At 33.6% G+C, this 19,062-nt stretch overlaps 1 protein-coding gene across 1 annotated transcript in view; it reads left to right on the top strand.

The window, feature by feature from the left end:
* GRID2 (glutamate ionotropic receptor delta type subunit 2) overlaps positions 1-19,062 on the top strand; it is a 1,260,684-nt gene that overhangs the window by 952,119 nt on the left and 289,503 nt on the right. Inside the window, exon 11 of the mRNA XM_036411398.2 lies at positions 16,936-17,248. Coding sequence (XP_036267291.1) covers positions 16,936-17,248 — 313 coding nt within the window. The remainder of the gene's footprint in view (positions 1-16,935; positions 17,249-19,062) is intronic.

The following is a 19,062-nucleotide window of genomic DNA, read 5'->3' as shown; positions in this document are numbered from 1 at the left end:
TTATTCTCTATCTTAAAAATAATCTTCCCATACTTTCCACTCTAAATTAATCAGATGTCTTTGGTTTCAAATGATGGTCCAATGGAAATGAACAGATACTTCAATGGCTTATCACTCCCAGGGATGAGATCCAGGCTCATCTCTTCAGGCCTTCATATCTGCTCTCTTCACCTCGGCTCTGCTTTTCATTGTATTGTCCCAGTTCTCAGGCAGGCCCTCCTTTTGTGTCAGCAAAGTGATTTTCAGCAAGCCCAGACTTAGATTTCATTCTCTTACCTATCCCAATATCAACATAGATTCTCACTTTTTTTAAATCCTCACTCAAGCATATGTTTTCTATTGATTTGGGGGGGGGGGAGGACATCAATGCCAGAGAGAAACACTGATCCCCAATCGGGGATCAAGCTCCCAAACTAGGTATATGCCCTGACTGGGAAGCAACCCAAAACCTTTTGGTTCATGTGACCATGCTCTAACCAACTGAGCCACCCCGCCAGAGCCATAGATTCTCTTTATCAACAGTCCCAACAAAGAGCCTCAGTTTTATACAGTTTCAGCACTGATGTAGCTGGGAGTGCAGTGTTTTCAGCATCAGGCCTGCACCATGTGGCCACCTTGAGCACTTAGAGTAGCAGTAGCTCAGTGTAAACATTTGAAGCATCATGGGGCAATGCTGAACCCCCAGGAAGTTGGGATGCTGTTATTAGAAGGGAAAATACAGGATAGGCAAAACAAAAGGTATCTTTCAGAGGCTTAAAAATAATGGTATATGGTTTACATTACATGGATACCAACAGTGGTTGCACGGACACAAATATCTAAATCATTAGTGAATAAAAAACTGTAATAATTAAACAAGTCATAAAGAAGTCATAAAATCCATAAGAAAATACTAAGACCCCAGAAGTTAATGCTATAAAGACATAAATTTATAGTTTTAAAAGAGGAAACTATTATGATAGATAATATAAATGTAATAGGAAATCTATTGTAGTGGAATAAGACAATTAATAAAGGTAAAAAAAATAAGGTATATATGTAAAATACAAATGATTAGTGATTTTATAATGAAAAAGCTACAGCTCTGTGTTATATAGCTTAGAACTATTTTATATGCTTTGTTTTATAATAAAGATATAATATCACTTATAATTAGAGTCTTATATTTTAGTTAGCAATAATCTTGACAGCACTGACAATTAACACAGGTACCTGAGGAAATTAAAAAACATGGTTTGAAATTGACCAAATAATAATTATTAGCACTTATATAGAGCTTACTATTGCTGATAAAGTCTACATACTATACATTTATTAGCTCTCAGTATCCAAAACATTCCTGTGAAATAGATACTGCGAAAATGAAACAGAGAGATCATGGGACTTGACCATGGTCACTTAGCCAAGTTGTAGAGAATTCATGATTTAAGCTCAGTCAGTTTGAATCCATAATACAAGTGCTAAATTCCTTTGGGCGTTTATATAGGGGAACAGAGTTTGATTTGAAAAGCATTTTAATAAACCATGTCATATGACAGTGATGAAAATATTGCTCAGAAACCATTCAGCATAGGTTTTTAAGACCTGAAGGTTCAGATGGAGTTTGGATGAGTATGAGTAGAGGACAAAAATAAGATTATATAAAGAAGGATTTGGGGAGTAACTAAAAATATTTGCATCTCTAAACTTCTCCAAATATCCCAATTCTTTCTTAAAAACCTGTCACTTCTCTGTTGTTTAGGAAAAATTGAAACACCTTAGAAAGGCATGTATTATTTTATACAGTCTCTGTCTCACTTCCCACTTACATTTTGTCACACTCCATATAGATCACATTCAACTTCAGACTGCCTCATTTGTCCTTACTTCACCTTCCTAAATTTGCAACCCTAGTTAAAATCCTGCTTTGCTCCATATCCATCTCCTGGTAATCTTGTCTTCTAAAATCACATATTTCACTTTTTTTTCAAACTAGGTTTTTGAAATATAGGTGTAGGTATAGGTATAGCTATAGCTATAGCTATAGGTACAGCTAATGGTATAGCTATAAGTGTAGGTATACTAGTATAGATATAGAGGCCTTTTCTTTGCCTAGTCCTCTTTTGGAAACTGGCTGAAGTTGGTTTTTTTTTTTTTTTTTTTTTTTTTTTTTTTTTTTTTTTGTGTGTGTGTGTGTGTGTGTGTGTGTGTGTGTGTGTGTGTTTACTTTGTATACCAAGCAGAATGCCCTATATTCATCCATTTATCCCCACACATGTTTGAATGCATGCAACATTCTGGGCGATGTGCCTAGCATCATAAATTCAAAGGAGTGGAAGACATTGTTCTTGCCTTCAAAGATCTCATAGTGTACAGGGAAGACAAATGTGTAAATAAATAATTAAAACGCAGTGCTATAAATGCCATAGGGTGATATATACAGGGTGCCATGGCAACCCAGGGGCCGAGTGGCAGCCTTTGCCTGAAGAGTTGGAAAGATTTCACAGAAGGAGAGACATTTGAGCTAGGTCTTGAAGATAAGTGGGAGTGGGAGAGGCAACAATAGGGATAGTTATAAAAGCATGTTTGCCATGCTAAAGAGTTTGGACTTTATCATTTAGAAGTGACAATTATAAAAGATTTAAAGGTTTTTACATAAGAAAAACTGAGATTTAATTTAGCTTTAAGAAAGATAGCTGAGGTAGGGCCAAGAATGCATTGGAATAAAGAAGGAAACAGACAAATGGCTTTTTTACAACAGTCTAGAGAGGAACAAAGGAATGCCTAAACCAAAACAGTAATGATCGGAGATTAACAAAAAGGATGATTTTAAGAAAACAATAGTCTAAGATATAGTTACTTGAACTTAATAACTTGGAGGAGAAGATAATGGAGTTGTTGAGACTCAATGAGAAATGTATCTGAGGAAAACAAGCAGATGGACAGTCGAGGACAGAAATAGGGACTACAGAAAGAGAGCAGATTGGAAAAGGGCAACAGAGATAGAGTTTGGCTGTAGACATTTTGATTTTGTGGTACCTAAAGAGTATCCTAATGGAATTATCAGGAGCAGTAAATGTGCACATAAAACCATGTGAATGTTGTTTATGACTAAAAAACAAACAAAAAGCAGTTTAGGAAATACAAGTATTCCTCTCACTCCATTACAAAAACTAAATTTGGAATGTTGGAATAACATGAATATCATGCACAAAATGGTATGTAAGGCCCCAAATTATTGAACTTGAGCCCGGATAAGGAGGATAGACATAGTTATTTTTGTTACTAGGAGAGACAAAAAAGCTAGAGGGAGGAGAGAGCTCACTTGGGAAGGAGAGTTTAAGGGTTCTCCACTGGAAAGGGGGATGCTAGGGGTCATTGGGAAGGCATGGGGCATTCTGGGCCACCAGAACAAGTTTTATGAGGCACAACATTGATCCACATTCTCATCTCCATTCTCTAAGATGTTAATTTTGTAATAATCCCATTACTCTGAAGGAGGCAGAGCTAATTAGTTAGTAGGACAAAGACCAAATGCTGCCTCTTGAGCAAACCACCCACTGAGATCATGAAAAGGCAGAATCTGAGGACCTTATGGATGAAGAGAATCTTCACTGGAATGCCTGAAGACTACCACATAGCCCCATGGGTACCAAAAAACCTGTTATATATTTTGATTATATTTTTCCATTATTGCAAACCAGTCTTGAAAATATCTGCATCCACCAGTAAAACTCATTCACCAAAGAACCCCTTCCCCTGCATGCACTTGTCCCCTAATAAATGCTCCAACACCTTGTGAAATAAACATGTAGCTTTGCAAAGGGAGTCAGGATCAAAATGTGTTAAGAGAAAAGAGGTCATTATAGACCATTTAAATTGGACAATGACTAAGACATTAATTCTTAAATTAGACTAAACAAGCACTAATGGACTGATTGAGTTTCCCAGAGTATGTCAGCTATAATCAGACAGGAAGTTAAAAAAGTGAATGTGGTCATAGAAATGTATGCTTGTATGTCTGAATCATGAATGTTCAGAGAATCCACTTGATATAAATATAGGATGTAGCTGGAGTATAGATATGGGAGACCACACAGCTGTGTATATAAGTAGAAGAGAAAAAAAAAAAGACCAAAAACATTTGTTGTTTATAAGGAAAGATTTACACTGATGAAGGAGAAGATGTGTGAAAGGAAATAAATTATGTAGATGCAAATTACTTACTGAATGGTTGTAGGAGCAATTTTCTAAATTTGCAGGTGATATTTAATTGGCAGACATTGTAAATAGTAAGGAGCAATTCAATCAGATAAAGAACTTGAATCATTAAGCACTTGGTCTAATAGATGGCAAGCACAGATAAGTAGTGCATAATCATTCTTGAATCAAAGCTAAAGAAAGTATTTGCCAATGGGTGTGATGCATCTAGGAATGGCTCTTAGGTTTAAAGAGAACTTTCAGAAGTCAAATAAAAAGTCAGTAAAATATGTAGAATGAAAAAAATGTGGGGGTTATAAGGTATAAATTAACAGACCACTGAATTAGTCAAAGCCAAGGTGATATAAAGACTAGTGCTAAGATGAAAAAAAATCTCATAACTCGAGACTACATAAATCTTGAGATCCACCATAGGCTATTGAAATGCCATCTATTTCCTGGAATTTCATCTATCTATGGTCATGGTTTGAGGTAAAATTAATGAGAAAGATAACTTCCAGATATAAAAAGGACTGCAGATTTTGGTGAGGATATTCTAAGTAACTGTTAAAGAGCACTTGAACCATGAAATTCTTTATGTGCCTATGGATATAATCTTAGGCATTGTGTTTAAATTATTTGGCTATATTTATTTATGGTGCTCATTTCATAAAAGAATAGTCTATATTAGTCTAGAAATTGTAAACAGAGAAATATGCTACAAGTGAAAGAGGATATTAAAAATGTACCATGGTCGACTGACTAATTAAGAAGGGGGAAGGAAGACATATGTCAACCTTTAGACAATAAAATAAAGAAGTGGTAGAGTCAGCAATTGGGTGCACACTATCTGCTAAATGAGTGAGATTTTGAGAGGCTGAGCTTGGAGGTTTTCCTTAAAGTAGACTTTAAATCACTGAACTTGTGATCCAGGTTTTGTAAAATACAAGCTCTCAGGGGAAAATATGGGAAATGGGAGGAAATTGAAATGGTCTATATTATGTGAATGGTAAAGCAAAGTCCAAGAACTTCAGAAATTGACTTAGCAGATAAACAGAGTCTTTTTGTGCTAGGGAATTATTTCTATAATAAATGCTAAATTAGTAGCTTCTCGTTGAGTCAAGAGATTGGTGTCATTAGATAAAATAAAGTAAGGAGCAAGATTTGGAGAATTTATTAGGTAAATCCATTACATAAAATGTTGTCAATTTGATCATTTCTGACTTGAGAAACCAAGTGAATTACTTTGTTAGAGAATATATTCTGAGGGAAGGCTCTGAATTCTCTGAAATATACAGCCACATTTAATGTCTGGTTTAGTACTTCAGGATCATCTTCATTTCTGTAGTTGTGTACAGTTGGGGGACCCTTCTATAATATAATACGATAATTATATAATGAACCCTATTAGTTAGCTTCCCTGGACATCTTGGTGCTTTTCTATGAATTTTTCCCATTCTGTTAAAATTACATTGCTAGCTTTCCAAGACTAGAATACAAGCTAGCCTGAACTCCCCTCTCTTTAGCTCACATGTGTCAAACACAAGGCCCGCGGGCCAAATCCGTCCCGCCAGGCCTTGCAATGTGGCCCGCACCGAGCTGTCATCACTGCACTCCGCTGCGTTTCCATCACAATGACAGTTTATGACTGTTCAGTAAACCATTCGGCCCGAGATTTAGGCTGGATTTTAGATTTTGGCCCCTTCTCTGATTGAGTTCGACACCCCTACTTTAGCTAATAGATGAGATTTCGTTTCCCCCTACTGGGTTAGGAACACCTAGATCCTGGTTGGGAGATTTAATTGCTTGCTGTATTTTATGATGAAATGTTTACAGAATGTAAATTAAAATAATAACTGCTGTTTGATCCCAAAAGCTATGCAGTGCAATGATATGGCTGTCCCGATACTAAAGGCCCTTACTTTTGAACAGGTTGTTGTAGAAAAGAAGGTTGTTCTAACAAGTCTGTATTCTTTTGGGGCAGTTTTATTTTTTTGTTCATTTTGTGCTTTTTTGCTCTGTGAACGAAGTAATAAACATTAGCATTTTTATAGGAAGAAATTGGGCAGCAGAAGTAATTTATCAAGGTCACAGAAGCTGGCAGATCATTTTGACCCCAGGTTCTTCTAAATTTATGTTCATTTGATCATTCTCTCTTCAGCTAGTTACATCTGTGTGGATTCACCCTAGGTCTTGGCAGTTAGGGTTCTGGATAAGCCCACAAATACATGTCCCATAGTGTATGTAGTTGGTTTACTGTGCTTGTGCAATGAAAGAGTATTTACAACAAAATGTAAAAACAAAAAGTATTCCTAAAATAAGAAGAAAAAAAGAAAAATGTATGTAGTCTAGGAAAGTAAGTAGTTGATGCAATAGGGAGTATAGCCCTTCTTTCCTTTATTTTTGCAAGGTTAAGTACCTGAACTGCTCAACACAAAGGTTAACTTCAATAGTAAAAAGAAATAGCAACATCCTTTATTACACATCAAAACTATATTTAGAATCTTAAACATTGACTAGTAGTTAGCAGTGAATGTACCAACTCCATTGGAAGAATTTGATTTAAATTCACTTACTATCAGAATGTAATATCTGAATAATAATAGAATGAATATTTAGAAGGAGATCCATATCTTGAAAGGTAATCATAAGTTTACTCTTGCTTACCATTTGGATACTCGATTTCAATTCTTTTAAGTCTTCATGATTCTGAGTTTTTCTCTGTAACTTGATTATGTTATAGTGACATACTTTGAAATAAGTAAAGACTTCCCTAATTAAAACAAGAAAACATCTGGGCACCTAACAGGGCTGAAGGCTATCAAAGGAGGGGGGAGACTGCTGAAGTTCCCAATCAAGGTCATCTGAATGTGTCCTTTCCATTGCATTTCACTTAATGTTTCATAGAGTCACTAGGAGCACAGCCAGTCTAGATTCACTTCTCATAGAGACAAACTGTTTCTGGAAGCCAGTTCTCTCTCACTTACAGAGAATTTATATTCCCCCATGCGGAGCTATAAAAACATCTAGAATAGCAATCTTAAGTGAATTCTTAAATGATGGGAAATTATTTCTGTAATGAAAATAAAAATTCACTCAATTCTCCTCATTATCCTTGGTTAGCATTTTATTGAAATGTGGATTTGCAGTTTGGGTGTTTCAGGCAGAGATTACTTCTACAATATATGCTCTGTGCACAAGCCGCTTTAAGATGGCTTCTCAGAAAGATGAAAAAGTCTCTAATCACTAAAAAACTCTTTCTGATGGTTCTTTTCTTTGAAGATGAAGTTATTTCCTCTCGGGAAGTGCAGAAATTATGGTATTTTCAAATCCCTTTTAATGCTGCAGGATAATGTCGGAACTACTTCAGTTTATAAATAACTTGTAGCTTGCTTCCTACTTGACATTCAGTAAGCATTTATTGGGACCTAATGTGTGGCTAGCATTGTGGGGACTACACAAAATATAGAACACAGAGTTCTTGTTCTCCAAGAGCTAGATAGCTAGATAGTGAGAGGTGAGGGGTGGGGGGTGGGGAAGGAGAGAGAGGGGGAGAGAGAGAGAGAGAGAGAGAGAGAGAGAGAGAGAGAGAGAGAGAGAGAGAGAGAGAGAAACTCATAATGAACATTTTCTTCCAGTCTCAAGGATTCAGTTATTATCTATAAGCTGGCCACTTTTCAAACTTGCTTCTTCTGCTCAGACCTCTCACCTGAACTGCAGACATATTTCTTACTGACACTCAGCATTTCCTATTAGATGTCTAATGGATACCTTAAACACAACATGTTCAGAATGGAATTTTGATTTTACCACCATCCCACAACCTGCTCTACTCACAGCCTTCCCTACCACATTTTATGCTCTACTCACAGCCTTCCCTCTTCATGAACATTTGTCCACAAACTTTGAGTTATATCCGAAACTATAAAGGAATATTTAAAAGAATGGCTCATAGATTAAAAATTCATATCAGTAAAAATGAAAGAATGAGAAGAAAATATATTTAATTTCATCTCCAAAAGCTTAAAAAAATATTAGAAAAGTTAACAGGAGATAAGAATAAAAGGAGAAAGTAATAAGGTAACAGAAAAAAATAGTAAATTAAATTCTTGTTCTTAGAAAATATCAACAAAAGAGATAAGTCTTTAGCTAATCCTATCAAGTGAAAAATAGAAAGCCTCGACCAATTTCCACCAAAAAAAAAAAAAAAAAAAAAAGTTATCAAGGAACTCCTCCACATAAAAGGTCTGGACCCAGAATGTTTTACAAGAAACCTTACCCAGTCTTTGAGAACAGAGGTTTCAGTTCTATTCCAGAGCATGCAAGACAGGATCCTGGATTCATTAGTTAGAGTCCAGGATGAAGGAGTTATTTCAAGTCAGGAAAAGAAATTATGGGTTCTTGTAGAACAATATTAAGGTAGCTAGCTAATTATTTTGGGGTGAAAAATGTAGTTATGTTGACACAGGAGACAACCTGTCTGGATTGAAATCCTGGATTTTAGCCATCTGACCTTAGGCAAAGTTGCTTGATCTGTCTGTGTCTCAATTTTCTTACCTATCAAATGGAACTAATATTTGTATTTCACAGAGTACTTGTGAAGATTAGTTAAAGTAATCTTTGGATAGTTGGGAATAGTAAGCACAGTCTAAATTTTAAATAGTAGTAGTAATAAAGTATCCTTAATACTCATCTTTTTTTGGATAGCTAGTTGTCATACTTTGCACTAAGCTATAATCAAATTAATACTATCCTTTCAATGAGCTCACAAAAACCTTAGAAGTTTGAAAGTAAACATCTGAGAACAATAAGGGAATCCAATACTGGCTACTTTATTGGGATTTGAAAGACTTCTTTATAATTGTTTGTTCTTTGAATTTTTTTCTGGTTTTATTAAATGTGATTTTTATTTCTGAATAAAAGTTATTTTAACAACAATTTAATTGATTCTACCTAATATTTTGTTATATGTTTGTAGTTAAAACTAAAATATTCGTTTATAACAGTGACATATTAAAACAAATCTATGGTTTTTTTTCAAATAAATATTACAAAATTGACTGAGAAAATTAATAGTTTGTAATTAATTTGAAAATTTGCTTATTTTTCTTTCCCTCAGTACTTTATAGTTTGACTTCTACTATGATTAATAATAACTGATATGCTGAATTTACTTGGAAAGTTCTGCTGACCTTTAAAAATCTTTAGATTTAAAGTATTAAGAACAAAACATTTGTATTCTTATATTAACAAAAATAGGACAATTATATAATAAGGTCTCAATAAAGAGTTTTTAGCATAAGTAATCTAAAATGATGAAGGGCCGAAACCGGTTTGGCTCAGTGGATAGAGCGTTGGCCTTTGGACTGAGGGCTCCTGGATTTGATTCCAGTCAAGGGCATGTACCTTGGTTGCAGGCACATCCCCGGTGGGGAGTTTGCAGGAAGCAGCTGATCGATGATTCTCTCTCATCGATGTTTCTGGCTCTCTGTCCCTCTCTCTGCCTCTCTGTAAAAAATCAATAAAATAAGAAAAAAAATAATAATAAAATAAAATGATAGTTTGGCTACTTGCCCAAAGTCGTGTCATATTTCATTAATAAAACATGAATACATTCTTCCTTCCCTCCCTCCTTTCCTTCCTTCAGTCCTTTCCCTCTCTCCTGCACCTTGTATTTCTCCTTTAGCATTTCTTCAGAAAGTAAATTCTTATCAATAAAATCAAAGGATGTTTAGAGAACAAAACAAATAAACAAACAAACAAAAAAACATTATTTGAAGGCCAAAGAATATACGAGATTTAAGAAAACTGTTAAAAAAAAGTTTATAAATCCGTGAACAACTTATTCTTATGAAGAGCAGCAGAATATGTAAAGTTTAAGAAGTTGAATAGGCAGAGATAGACATAGTGCTTGTTAAATGTGTGCCACAGCTCTTCAGTAATTAATTTTCTTCCACTTGGTGCAAAAAATATTTAAGGTGTGAATGATATGGGAGCAAATTTTGATAGAATTGAAGCTTATGATAAGTACTCTTACTAAGTTAAAATTTCCAGGTCCAAACGAATGATATCCTGGGAAATGAATGCCTTTCCTTGGGTGATATATGAGTTATAATACTATAAATAATATCTATGTACAAAACATGAAAAAGAGAGACGTTATAGAGATTGGCATATTCAGAATTAGAAAAATAAATTTATTCTGACAGAGCACTGAGTTTCATCAGAGTGGATTATTAATCAGACATGCTGTAGGTGGTAAAAAAAATATTTAACAGTTCATTTTCTTTTTTGATAACATTACTATTCATGAGACAATGAATATCTGATTACACATGTATTTTGAGTTCAATAATGCTTTTACAAAGCACTTACATGGAGAAACCTGGCTGGATGATAGTGCAGTAAAGAATACTCATAGGTGACTTTTAAAGATATCTAGAGTATTAACTAAAGAGCTATTGCCAAAGTGGGTAGAACTTTAAACTTTAGAGGCAAGTTGCAATGCTTTGAACTTTTTCATTTACTGTTCATCAATATTTTATAGTAACGTGAATTAAAGGCCAGTTCTGTAACTTACAAATAACCCAAAGCTATAGAAAATGTTGATATAATGGATGATAGGTAAAGGTTCAAAAATATTTCAGACAGATGTGAATTATACAAAGAACCAAACAATTAAATTGTTGAAGGACTAATATAGAATCCAATATTTGTTTCAAAATCAATTGCATAGGATTCATGAGAATTTCTAGATTGATAATGTTTCATTTAACAATATTTTAAAATGTATTTGATCCTAAGCTTTGTATAAAAATATTTTGTAATTTACCTAATAAAAATGATTCAAACTCCAATGACATTAGGGAAAAAAACACATATTGTCCATATCAGTTGAGGAAACATTGATGCATTATACTATTTCCATAGGGGAATGGCTAGTATTTTGAGGAACATGGAAATCATATCTTGGAAAGAGTGATTGAATAAGCAAATTACTTTTAGGTTTAAAATAATATTTCCTTATGAGGAATAAGATAGTGTTCTTCCAATATATGAAAAATTGTCATAACACAGATCTATTTAGATTAATACTGTAATTTATATATGATAAAACTAAGACACTTATTAAATGATAGAGGTCAGTACATATCAAGCCAGTATCAAATAAATGTTTTATAATAACTAGAATGCTTCAAATTTAAATTATTCACATTGTAAAAAGGCCATTGGATTAGCAAATAAAATAATGTTTATAGAATATATAGCAAGGCATTAGATATATAGTAAGTAAGCATTAAATAAATGCATAACTTCAGTATAATTGATATAATCTTCTTAGCATTATGATGAAGCATAAATTAGATGCTTATTTATTCAATATGATCATTTATTTCAGATTAAATTTAAATAAAAGATTTTCAACTTAAGCTTAAGCTTCTAAGATTTAAAATTGTATAGCTAATTAGTCATCCCATTGCATTATCTCCTCTTCTTGCCTTGAAAGAATGCAAATCTTATGTTTCCTTTAAAAAAAGTTATAACTATTTTAATTAAAATAGTTTGAAAAAATTACTTATATCCCAGTTTTAATGCTAGTTCTTATGAAAATATCAATGATCATTTTTACATTAAACATTTGAAAAAGAATCTTTTATAATATATTGACAGTATAATAAGCTCTTAATTACCTTAACTAATTTCAAATAATATAAATATAAATATATTGAGGAACCTAGAAACTTATTTTAATTTTTTATTAAAATGAAGTAATGATTCATTAAGATATAAATGTCTTATTACTGCTATAAAAGTTAGTAAATTTTTATTTTATCCTTTTCTTTGTATTCTTTAAAAACTTCTATCTATTGGGAATTCTGAAAAAATAGAGAGATAAAGAAAATAGGGAAATATAAGAATTATATTTATTATATGTAGTAAATGTTCATGTTTATTCATTCATATGGGAAGTAAATATTGATTAATTATAAGTCTAAGCTGGACAAGTGTGGTAGATACAAAGAATATGTCAAATTATAAAAAGCAAAATCATAACTACCACATTTATAGTTACATAGTAGAAGAGTCAGATATTATTCAAAAATTTATACAAATATGTTTACAATTATAACTGTCATAACTGTTGGAGAAGTGAGGAATATAGACTTCTGATAATGTAAACAAGAATTATTTTTTTAATAATTATTATTGTTATCAAAGGGAGTCATGTATAGCTTCCCTGAGGGAGTAATAATTGAGCTGGATTAATGAATAAGAGTGAGTTTACTTGGATAAGTTTTAGGAGAGTCAATCCAGACAATGAAAACAGCACATACAGAGACCATGCATCCGGACAAAGTTTTGGGGAAAAAATGGTTCAATGTGAAAGTATAATATTTGAAAGATTGTTATCAGGCAGTCTATCTAAAGATATCTAAGCTATGCTAAAGATTTTTATCTTTTTCATTCGAGCAATGCAAGTCTACTGAAATCTTTCAACTGTGGCAGGTCACGTTTTCTCTGTAGAAATATATTCATTGAGGCAGGAGACACTGGGAGAGGACTGGTCAGAGATGAGTAAAATGAATATGATCTTGGCCATGTTAAATTTGAGATTTTTGAGACATTTAGTAGAAATGTTAAGTATGTGGTTGCATAAATAAGTCTTGACTCCAATACTCAACTTAAAATAAAATTTATAAATCTATATGTAAATTATAATCTTGAAAGTAATGGACATGAATGGGATCACCTCAACAGAGAATCTTGAACGAGAAAAGAGTATAGGCCAAAAGACAGAGGATTATCAGCATAAGCTTGAAAAAGGAACAGAGAAAGAGGCTTATATTATGTCATGAAATCCAAGACAAAAAATCTTTATGATGGAAAGAGCAATCATCACTCTCAAATGTTGTCAAGAAGCCTAAACAGATGAGCACTAAATTATGTCCATTTGATTCAGCAATGTGAAGATTAAGACATGCTGTGTCCATTGAGTAATAAGTACTCAACAATATGGGCACAAAAGAGTTTTCCCAGTGTGACTGAGAGCTGTGGAAACACAGACAAATCTTTAAGAAAACTGACTATGACAGAAGAGAGGACAGATAATGAGAATCAGAGGTCATAAGGAGTAGAAGGAAAGGCTTTTCTCTTTTTGTTTTTATTCTAATGAACAAGAAGAGTTCAATAATCTTTTCATAGGAAATTTACAGTTTATAGGGTGATGGAGAATACATGAGGCAGGAATTAAAGTATCTTAAAGAGAGGGGATTGGCCTTAGATAGAGGACAGCTCCTCTCTTGTAAATATAAGCTAAGTAGAGCCTGGGTGTGGATATAGGCTGAGAGGTGAAAGTAAATGTGAATTTTAATCTACCTTCTATGTTTGCTACAAAATAGCAGTGGAGGTCATCCTCCAAGAGATTGTGGGGGGGGGGGGGGGAAGGAGTGAAAACATGAAAGGTTTCAAAAGAGTAGAGATTTGAAAAGTGATTGTATAAAACTGGACAAGTGAAATGACATACATATTGAATACATACATCTATAATAATACAAGTGTATTATGCAAATCGACTGAACAACCAAACAGGAATGACTGAACATTTGGATGACCACACTATGACACCCATTGATGCAAGGCCAGCCAAGGCGGGTGTGATGAGATTGCTTGAGGCTCAATCATCGCCCCATGATCGCCTTGCAGAAAGAGGCCCAGGCCACCAACCTGCAGGCTGTGGCAGGTGGGCGGGCCTCCCTCTGCAGGGGCAATCCTTTGCAGAGCCTGGCCAGGTGGGCAGGGCCTACCTGTTTGGGGCAGTTGATGGCAGAGCCCTGCGATCAATCTCCTCAAAGAGGGAGACCTAGGCTATGGGGCTTGCGGCACTGTTGTGGGTAGTCTATGCTTCCCTATGCGATGCGATCAATCATGGAGCTCTGGCTGGGTGGTCAGGGCCTAGCTCTTTAGGGCAATCAATCGTAGAACTTCCAGACTGTGAGAGGGCGCAGGCCAGGCTGAGGGACCACCCCTCCACACACAGTGCACGAATTTCGTCCACTGGATCTGTGATTCTTGTTTTTTTTTTCTGCCTCAGTACAGTTTCTCTAATATAAGTAAGGACCATCACATACTTATACCAAACACAGTGGTTTGCTATATTATCGTTTATAAAGGATGGACAAATGCACTTCCTTATGATAGTGTATATAACCTCAGAGAGGAGAAAATGTGTGTGCAAGTGTATATATGCTGTATCCATGTAAATGTATTTGTGCAGTTGGAAAAGCCAGAATGGGAGGAATGTAGGTTTACTGTTATTTATATGGAAAATAATGAAATAATTATAATACAAGGAAAGCTCTGTGTTCCATGTACTCAAAATTGTAAACCTCTTTTTCCCCCCCGCTGTGTGATTTTGATATGCCCTCCATAGGGAGACTGGGAATTTCTCCTTGAGAACAAACTAAGTAAGTGTTGAGATTGAAGCAGAAAGTTCTCTAAAGAAATATGACAAGTAATTATTATATTTAATAAATATTTTAGCACATGCAATACAATTGGCTACCTTTTAAAAATTAAAAACACATTATTCAATAGATATTCTTTTTCTCATGATAGACATTCACTTTGTAATACTACAGGTCTCTACTATGAAAAGCAGTATATTACAAGTCCTATTCATAATCATTTTGATGTAAAACATTTAATTATCAGCAAACTAATAATGACCATTTAAAATAATCAGCATGTTGTCAGTAAATATCTCCTTAGGTGGAATTTCCTGACTTTAGTTGAGTCATAAAATGCTTGGGTCACAGTACATCAATTAGTAAATTACTAATCCATAGCACTGTATGTCCTGAAAAAGTAAATGTACCTTCTGAGAGCCTGACTCTTGGAGAGTTATTTATTCACCATTAGGATTACAGTTGTCATAGTAAACATAGTTATGTTTATTTCATAAATAGGTAAATTGAAGCTCAGAAAGTTAGAACTGGAGAGCTAAGGATCCAGGTTAGATTTTCAATCTGAAAAGGCTTGGTTCCTAGTATCTAGCAATAAAAAAATAAAAATATGAGTTTGAGAGCAGTCATAATTATTTCTCTATAAGTTTACTCTCACATAGTCATTATTAAGTTTACTACTTCTCAGTTAATTCTAAACTCATGCTATTAAAATTAAATGGCTTTGTTGCATTGTAAATAGTACAATTTTTTAAAAAAAATTTAGACTTTCTTAAGTTAATAAGTATACTTAAATCAGTTACCTGAACTACCTATAATATGGTCTTTTAGATAATGAATGGAGTATGATAAAAGTGTTATGAGGACAGGCTTTGAAATAAAAAAAAACATAGCTTTATTATGATGTTTATATTTATTAACTGCAAGAACAGAATGTGTATGTATATATGTAAATATATTTTAAATATATTTTAACTAAATGTTAAATTTTTGTGACTATGTCTTCAGAGATTAGATTTATCTAAGTTGGTTTAGCATTATACTAGGAATGTTATTTTTTATTTGTTCTTATCCCCAAAAGCAATAAAATCAGTTTCTATATTGTTTCATAAAACAATAAAAAAGAAAAATAATGGAAATGTTCAACAAATAATTTACTATTGTTTGCATTTGTCTGGAAGAAGTTTCTCACAGCTTTAATCTTAGCTACACATCATTATTTCAAAGATGCCATCTTTTATATATTTAAATATGTTTTTCATGTCAAAGAATTTAAACTTGAAGTCATTTTTAGTGTTCTCAGTGAAATTCCACTATGCACTTTAAATAAATAAAATAGCATATGCTGTAATTTTGAGGGCTGTCACTCAATCTAAGGTGACACAAACTGAGGAGTGAGGATATAACTCCAAGAATTATTTGTCTTCTTAATTTTTAATTGTTCATTAAAATGTTTCTGAGGTTTATTCAATAAGATCATGGTAGAAATCTCTGGTATATGACATAATTTAGTGCTTTGTGAAAGTTCTAACACACTAATATGTTTAGAGATCAGTAATATAAATTTTATACAGAGAAGTCTAAACAAAGGGTAAAAGGCTATGTTAAGTTTTTAAAATAAACTGCCTAATAATTTACACGTTAGAGGCATACTGAATATCTCAGGAACATTTTCTCAGAAATAATTTTTTAGAATAAGTTTTGCCTTTGTTACTGTGATAATGAAGACCTTGATAAAATGAGACCCAGGAGAAAAGACAATTTCCTTCAGATATTATCTACATCTAAAATATTCTTCACTGATTTCACATGCTTATTTCACAGGTAATATGAACAAGGTAATTTGTCTGACACTGGTGGGGCATAGTTTTCAATAAGAAATTCAAAATTCACCAAAACCGGTTTGGCTCAGTGGACAGAGAGTCGGCCTCCGGACTGAAAGGTCCCAGGTTTGATTCCGGTCAAGGTCATGTACCTTGGTTGCTGGCACATCCCCAGTGGGCACATCCCCAGTGGGGGGTGTGCAGGAGGCAGCTGATCGATGTTTCTGACTCTCTCTCTTCCTTCCTTTCTGTAAAAAATCAATAAAACATATATATTTTTAAAAAAAGAAATTCAAAATTCATATACAACTCTCCTCTAAGAAGTCTCTGCAGTGTTTTTCAGTTCGTATAAAAAGACTTAAGATGTTGTCTGAGGCATCTACTTTTTTTTCCTCAAGGCAAGCCAAAGTGTCATAAATCAAATTGTTTTTCACACTCTTAATGAATTCTTTTCTCTTTCAATTTCTTAGAGAGCGGACATAGGGATTTCTGCTTTAACAATCACCCCAGATCGAGAGAATGTGGTGGATTTTACAACACGTTACATGGACTACTCAGTGGGAGTACTGCTTCGAAGAGCTGAAAAGACAGTGGATATGTTTGCCTGTCTTGCACCATTTGATCTCTCTCTATGGGCTTGCATTGCTGGCACAGTCCTTCTTGTGGGTCTGCTGGTCTACCTTCTGAATTGGCTTAACCCCCCACGATTACAAATGGGATCAATGAGTTCTACTACTCTCTACAACTCCATGTGGTTTGTGTATGGATCCTTTGTACAGCAAGGTAAGAAGAAAAAAAAAATACATTTTTATATGAAAAAGGAATGTGATGCTTCAATTGCTGTGATTTCAGTAAAGATGTCATGTATTGTATCTGACATTGCTAAGTGTTCAAAGGGTCTTCACAGTAATGCTTTGAACAGAGCATTTCCTACTTTTTTCCTAGTGAATCTCAAACACAGCAGGCTTTCAACAAAAAATCTAGTTCATTATCTTTTGATGTTTAGTTCAATATCCTCAACAAAGCCAAAAAAATTTAATGTCAGAGGTGAGGTTCACAAGAAACTCAGAATCCTCCCTAAACTCTGACATTCTGAGAAATAGCCTGATTGGAATGAAACTACTTACTGGAGTACATACTCTTTAATTATTTACATCTGTAAGAGAGGCTGGGCCATGTTCTTTGTTCAGAGACATCATTTCATATATTGAAAAATATTCATTGACAGTGAAAAGACTTTAAGATTCTAATAATAACTTTTATATTTTATCTTTAATATATAATATTTAACAATAGTTTAACTTATAATTAATTTCAAAATAGTCTAAAAAATAGGCATTGTTTTATATTCAATATCCAAGCTGCCCTGCTCTTTAAACTAGTAAATTCCTTGTCTCTGTTCATTTTAGAATAGAATTATATTTATTGAACTTTTTAATTAAGACTACCACCATGGAGAATGAAATAATAAAATGCTTAGGCAATTAATAGTTTCTTGCAAACTTGTCACATGTATTGAAGAGGAGAAATATGTATCACAGTGAAGACACATGATGCTTTTGCCTTAATGTTTACAACTCTCAATAGCTTCTTACTTTTTATTTGTATTTGCAATTGGATCTTCCACCACATTTTATTCTTTCTGTTCTCATTTAATTAATCACAAGTTCTGTCTAGACTCTTCACCTCTACTTTCTCACTTCTAATCTATTTTGAAAATCTTTGTAAGTACGCTTCTCCTTCTGCCTCCCCCCAAGGGCTCTGACTTAGGCTATATTTGTCACAGACATTTTTAGTCAATTCATAAATTATTAACACAGTAGATAATCAATCCATGATATTTATTTAAGCTAGAACTTTTCTAAACACTGAGTATTGAATTGTGAACAAAAGAGTTTTTGCTATCATTGAGTTATAAATCTAGTGTGACACAAACATGTAAACAAACAATTATAAGTATGATAAAAAGTACTGTGATAGATATAAGTACAATCTGCTATGAGAACAAAGGTATAGGAAAGCTCAGTATATCTTATGTAGCAAAGAAGGCTTTTGAATTAAACTACATATACAAAGACACAATAATGAACTATTTAAAGAGCTTGTTGAAAAAGAGGATGGGGAAAAGGAAACATAGATGGGTAGGATAAAATTTAATATAATGAAGTAAGGGAGAAAGTAGGATAAACTGTGCAGCATAGTGCTGGTAAAGATGTGGTTGAAGATATATTTATTATTATCAAGAGTTTGAACTTGATTTTTAGAGAAATAATCTTCTATTTAAAGGTGTTAAGGAAAAACATATTCAAATTTGTACCATAGAAATATTTTTGTTATAAGAGGTTGAAAGGGGCAATGTGGAAAGTGAATCAAATTTTAAGAGTATCATAATAACTAAGTAAAGAGTTTATGTGCTTCCACAAAGGTAAGGTGGCACTGGGAATCAAGAGAAGGGTATTTTATGAATTGGAATCAATAGAACTTGAGTGGTTGTATAATGATATTGTGATTGATACTGAAGGAGGGAAATGAAGCAGTTTTATCTTGGGGTCTGGATTGGGAAATTAGGTATATTAGATGTTGATGTCTTTTAATGA

This window comes from Pipistrellus kuhlii, unplaced genomic scaffold (genome assembly GCF_014108245.1).
Source record: "Pipistrellus kuhlii isolate mPipKuh1 unplaced genomic scaffold, mPipKuh1.p scaffold_m20_p_1, whole genome shotgun sequence".
Lineage (NCBI taxonomy): Eukaryota > Metazoa > Chordata > Mammalia > Chiroptera > Vespertilionidae > Pipistrellus > Pipistrellus kuhlii.
The sequence above is the reverse complement of the archived record's forward strand: the minus strand, read 5'-3'. Positions and strand labels throughout refer to the sequence as shown.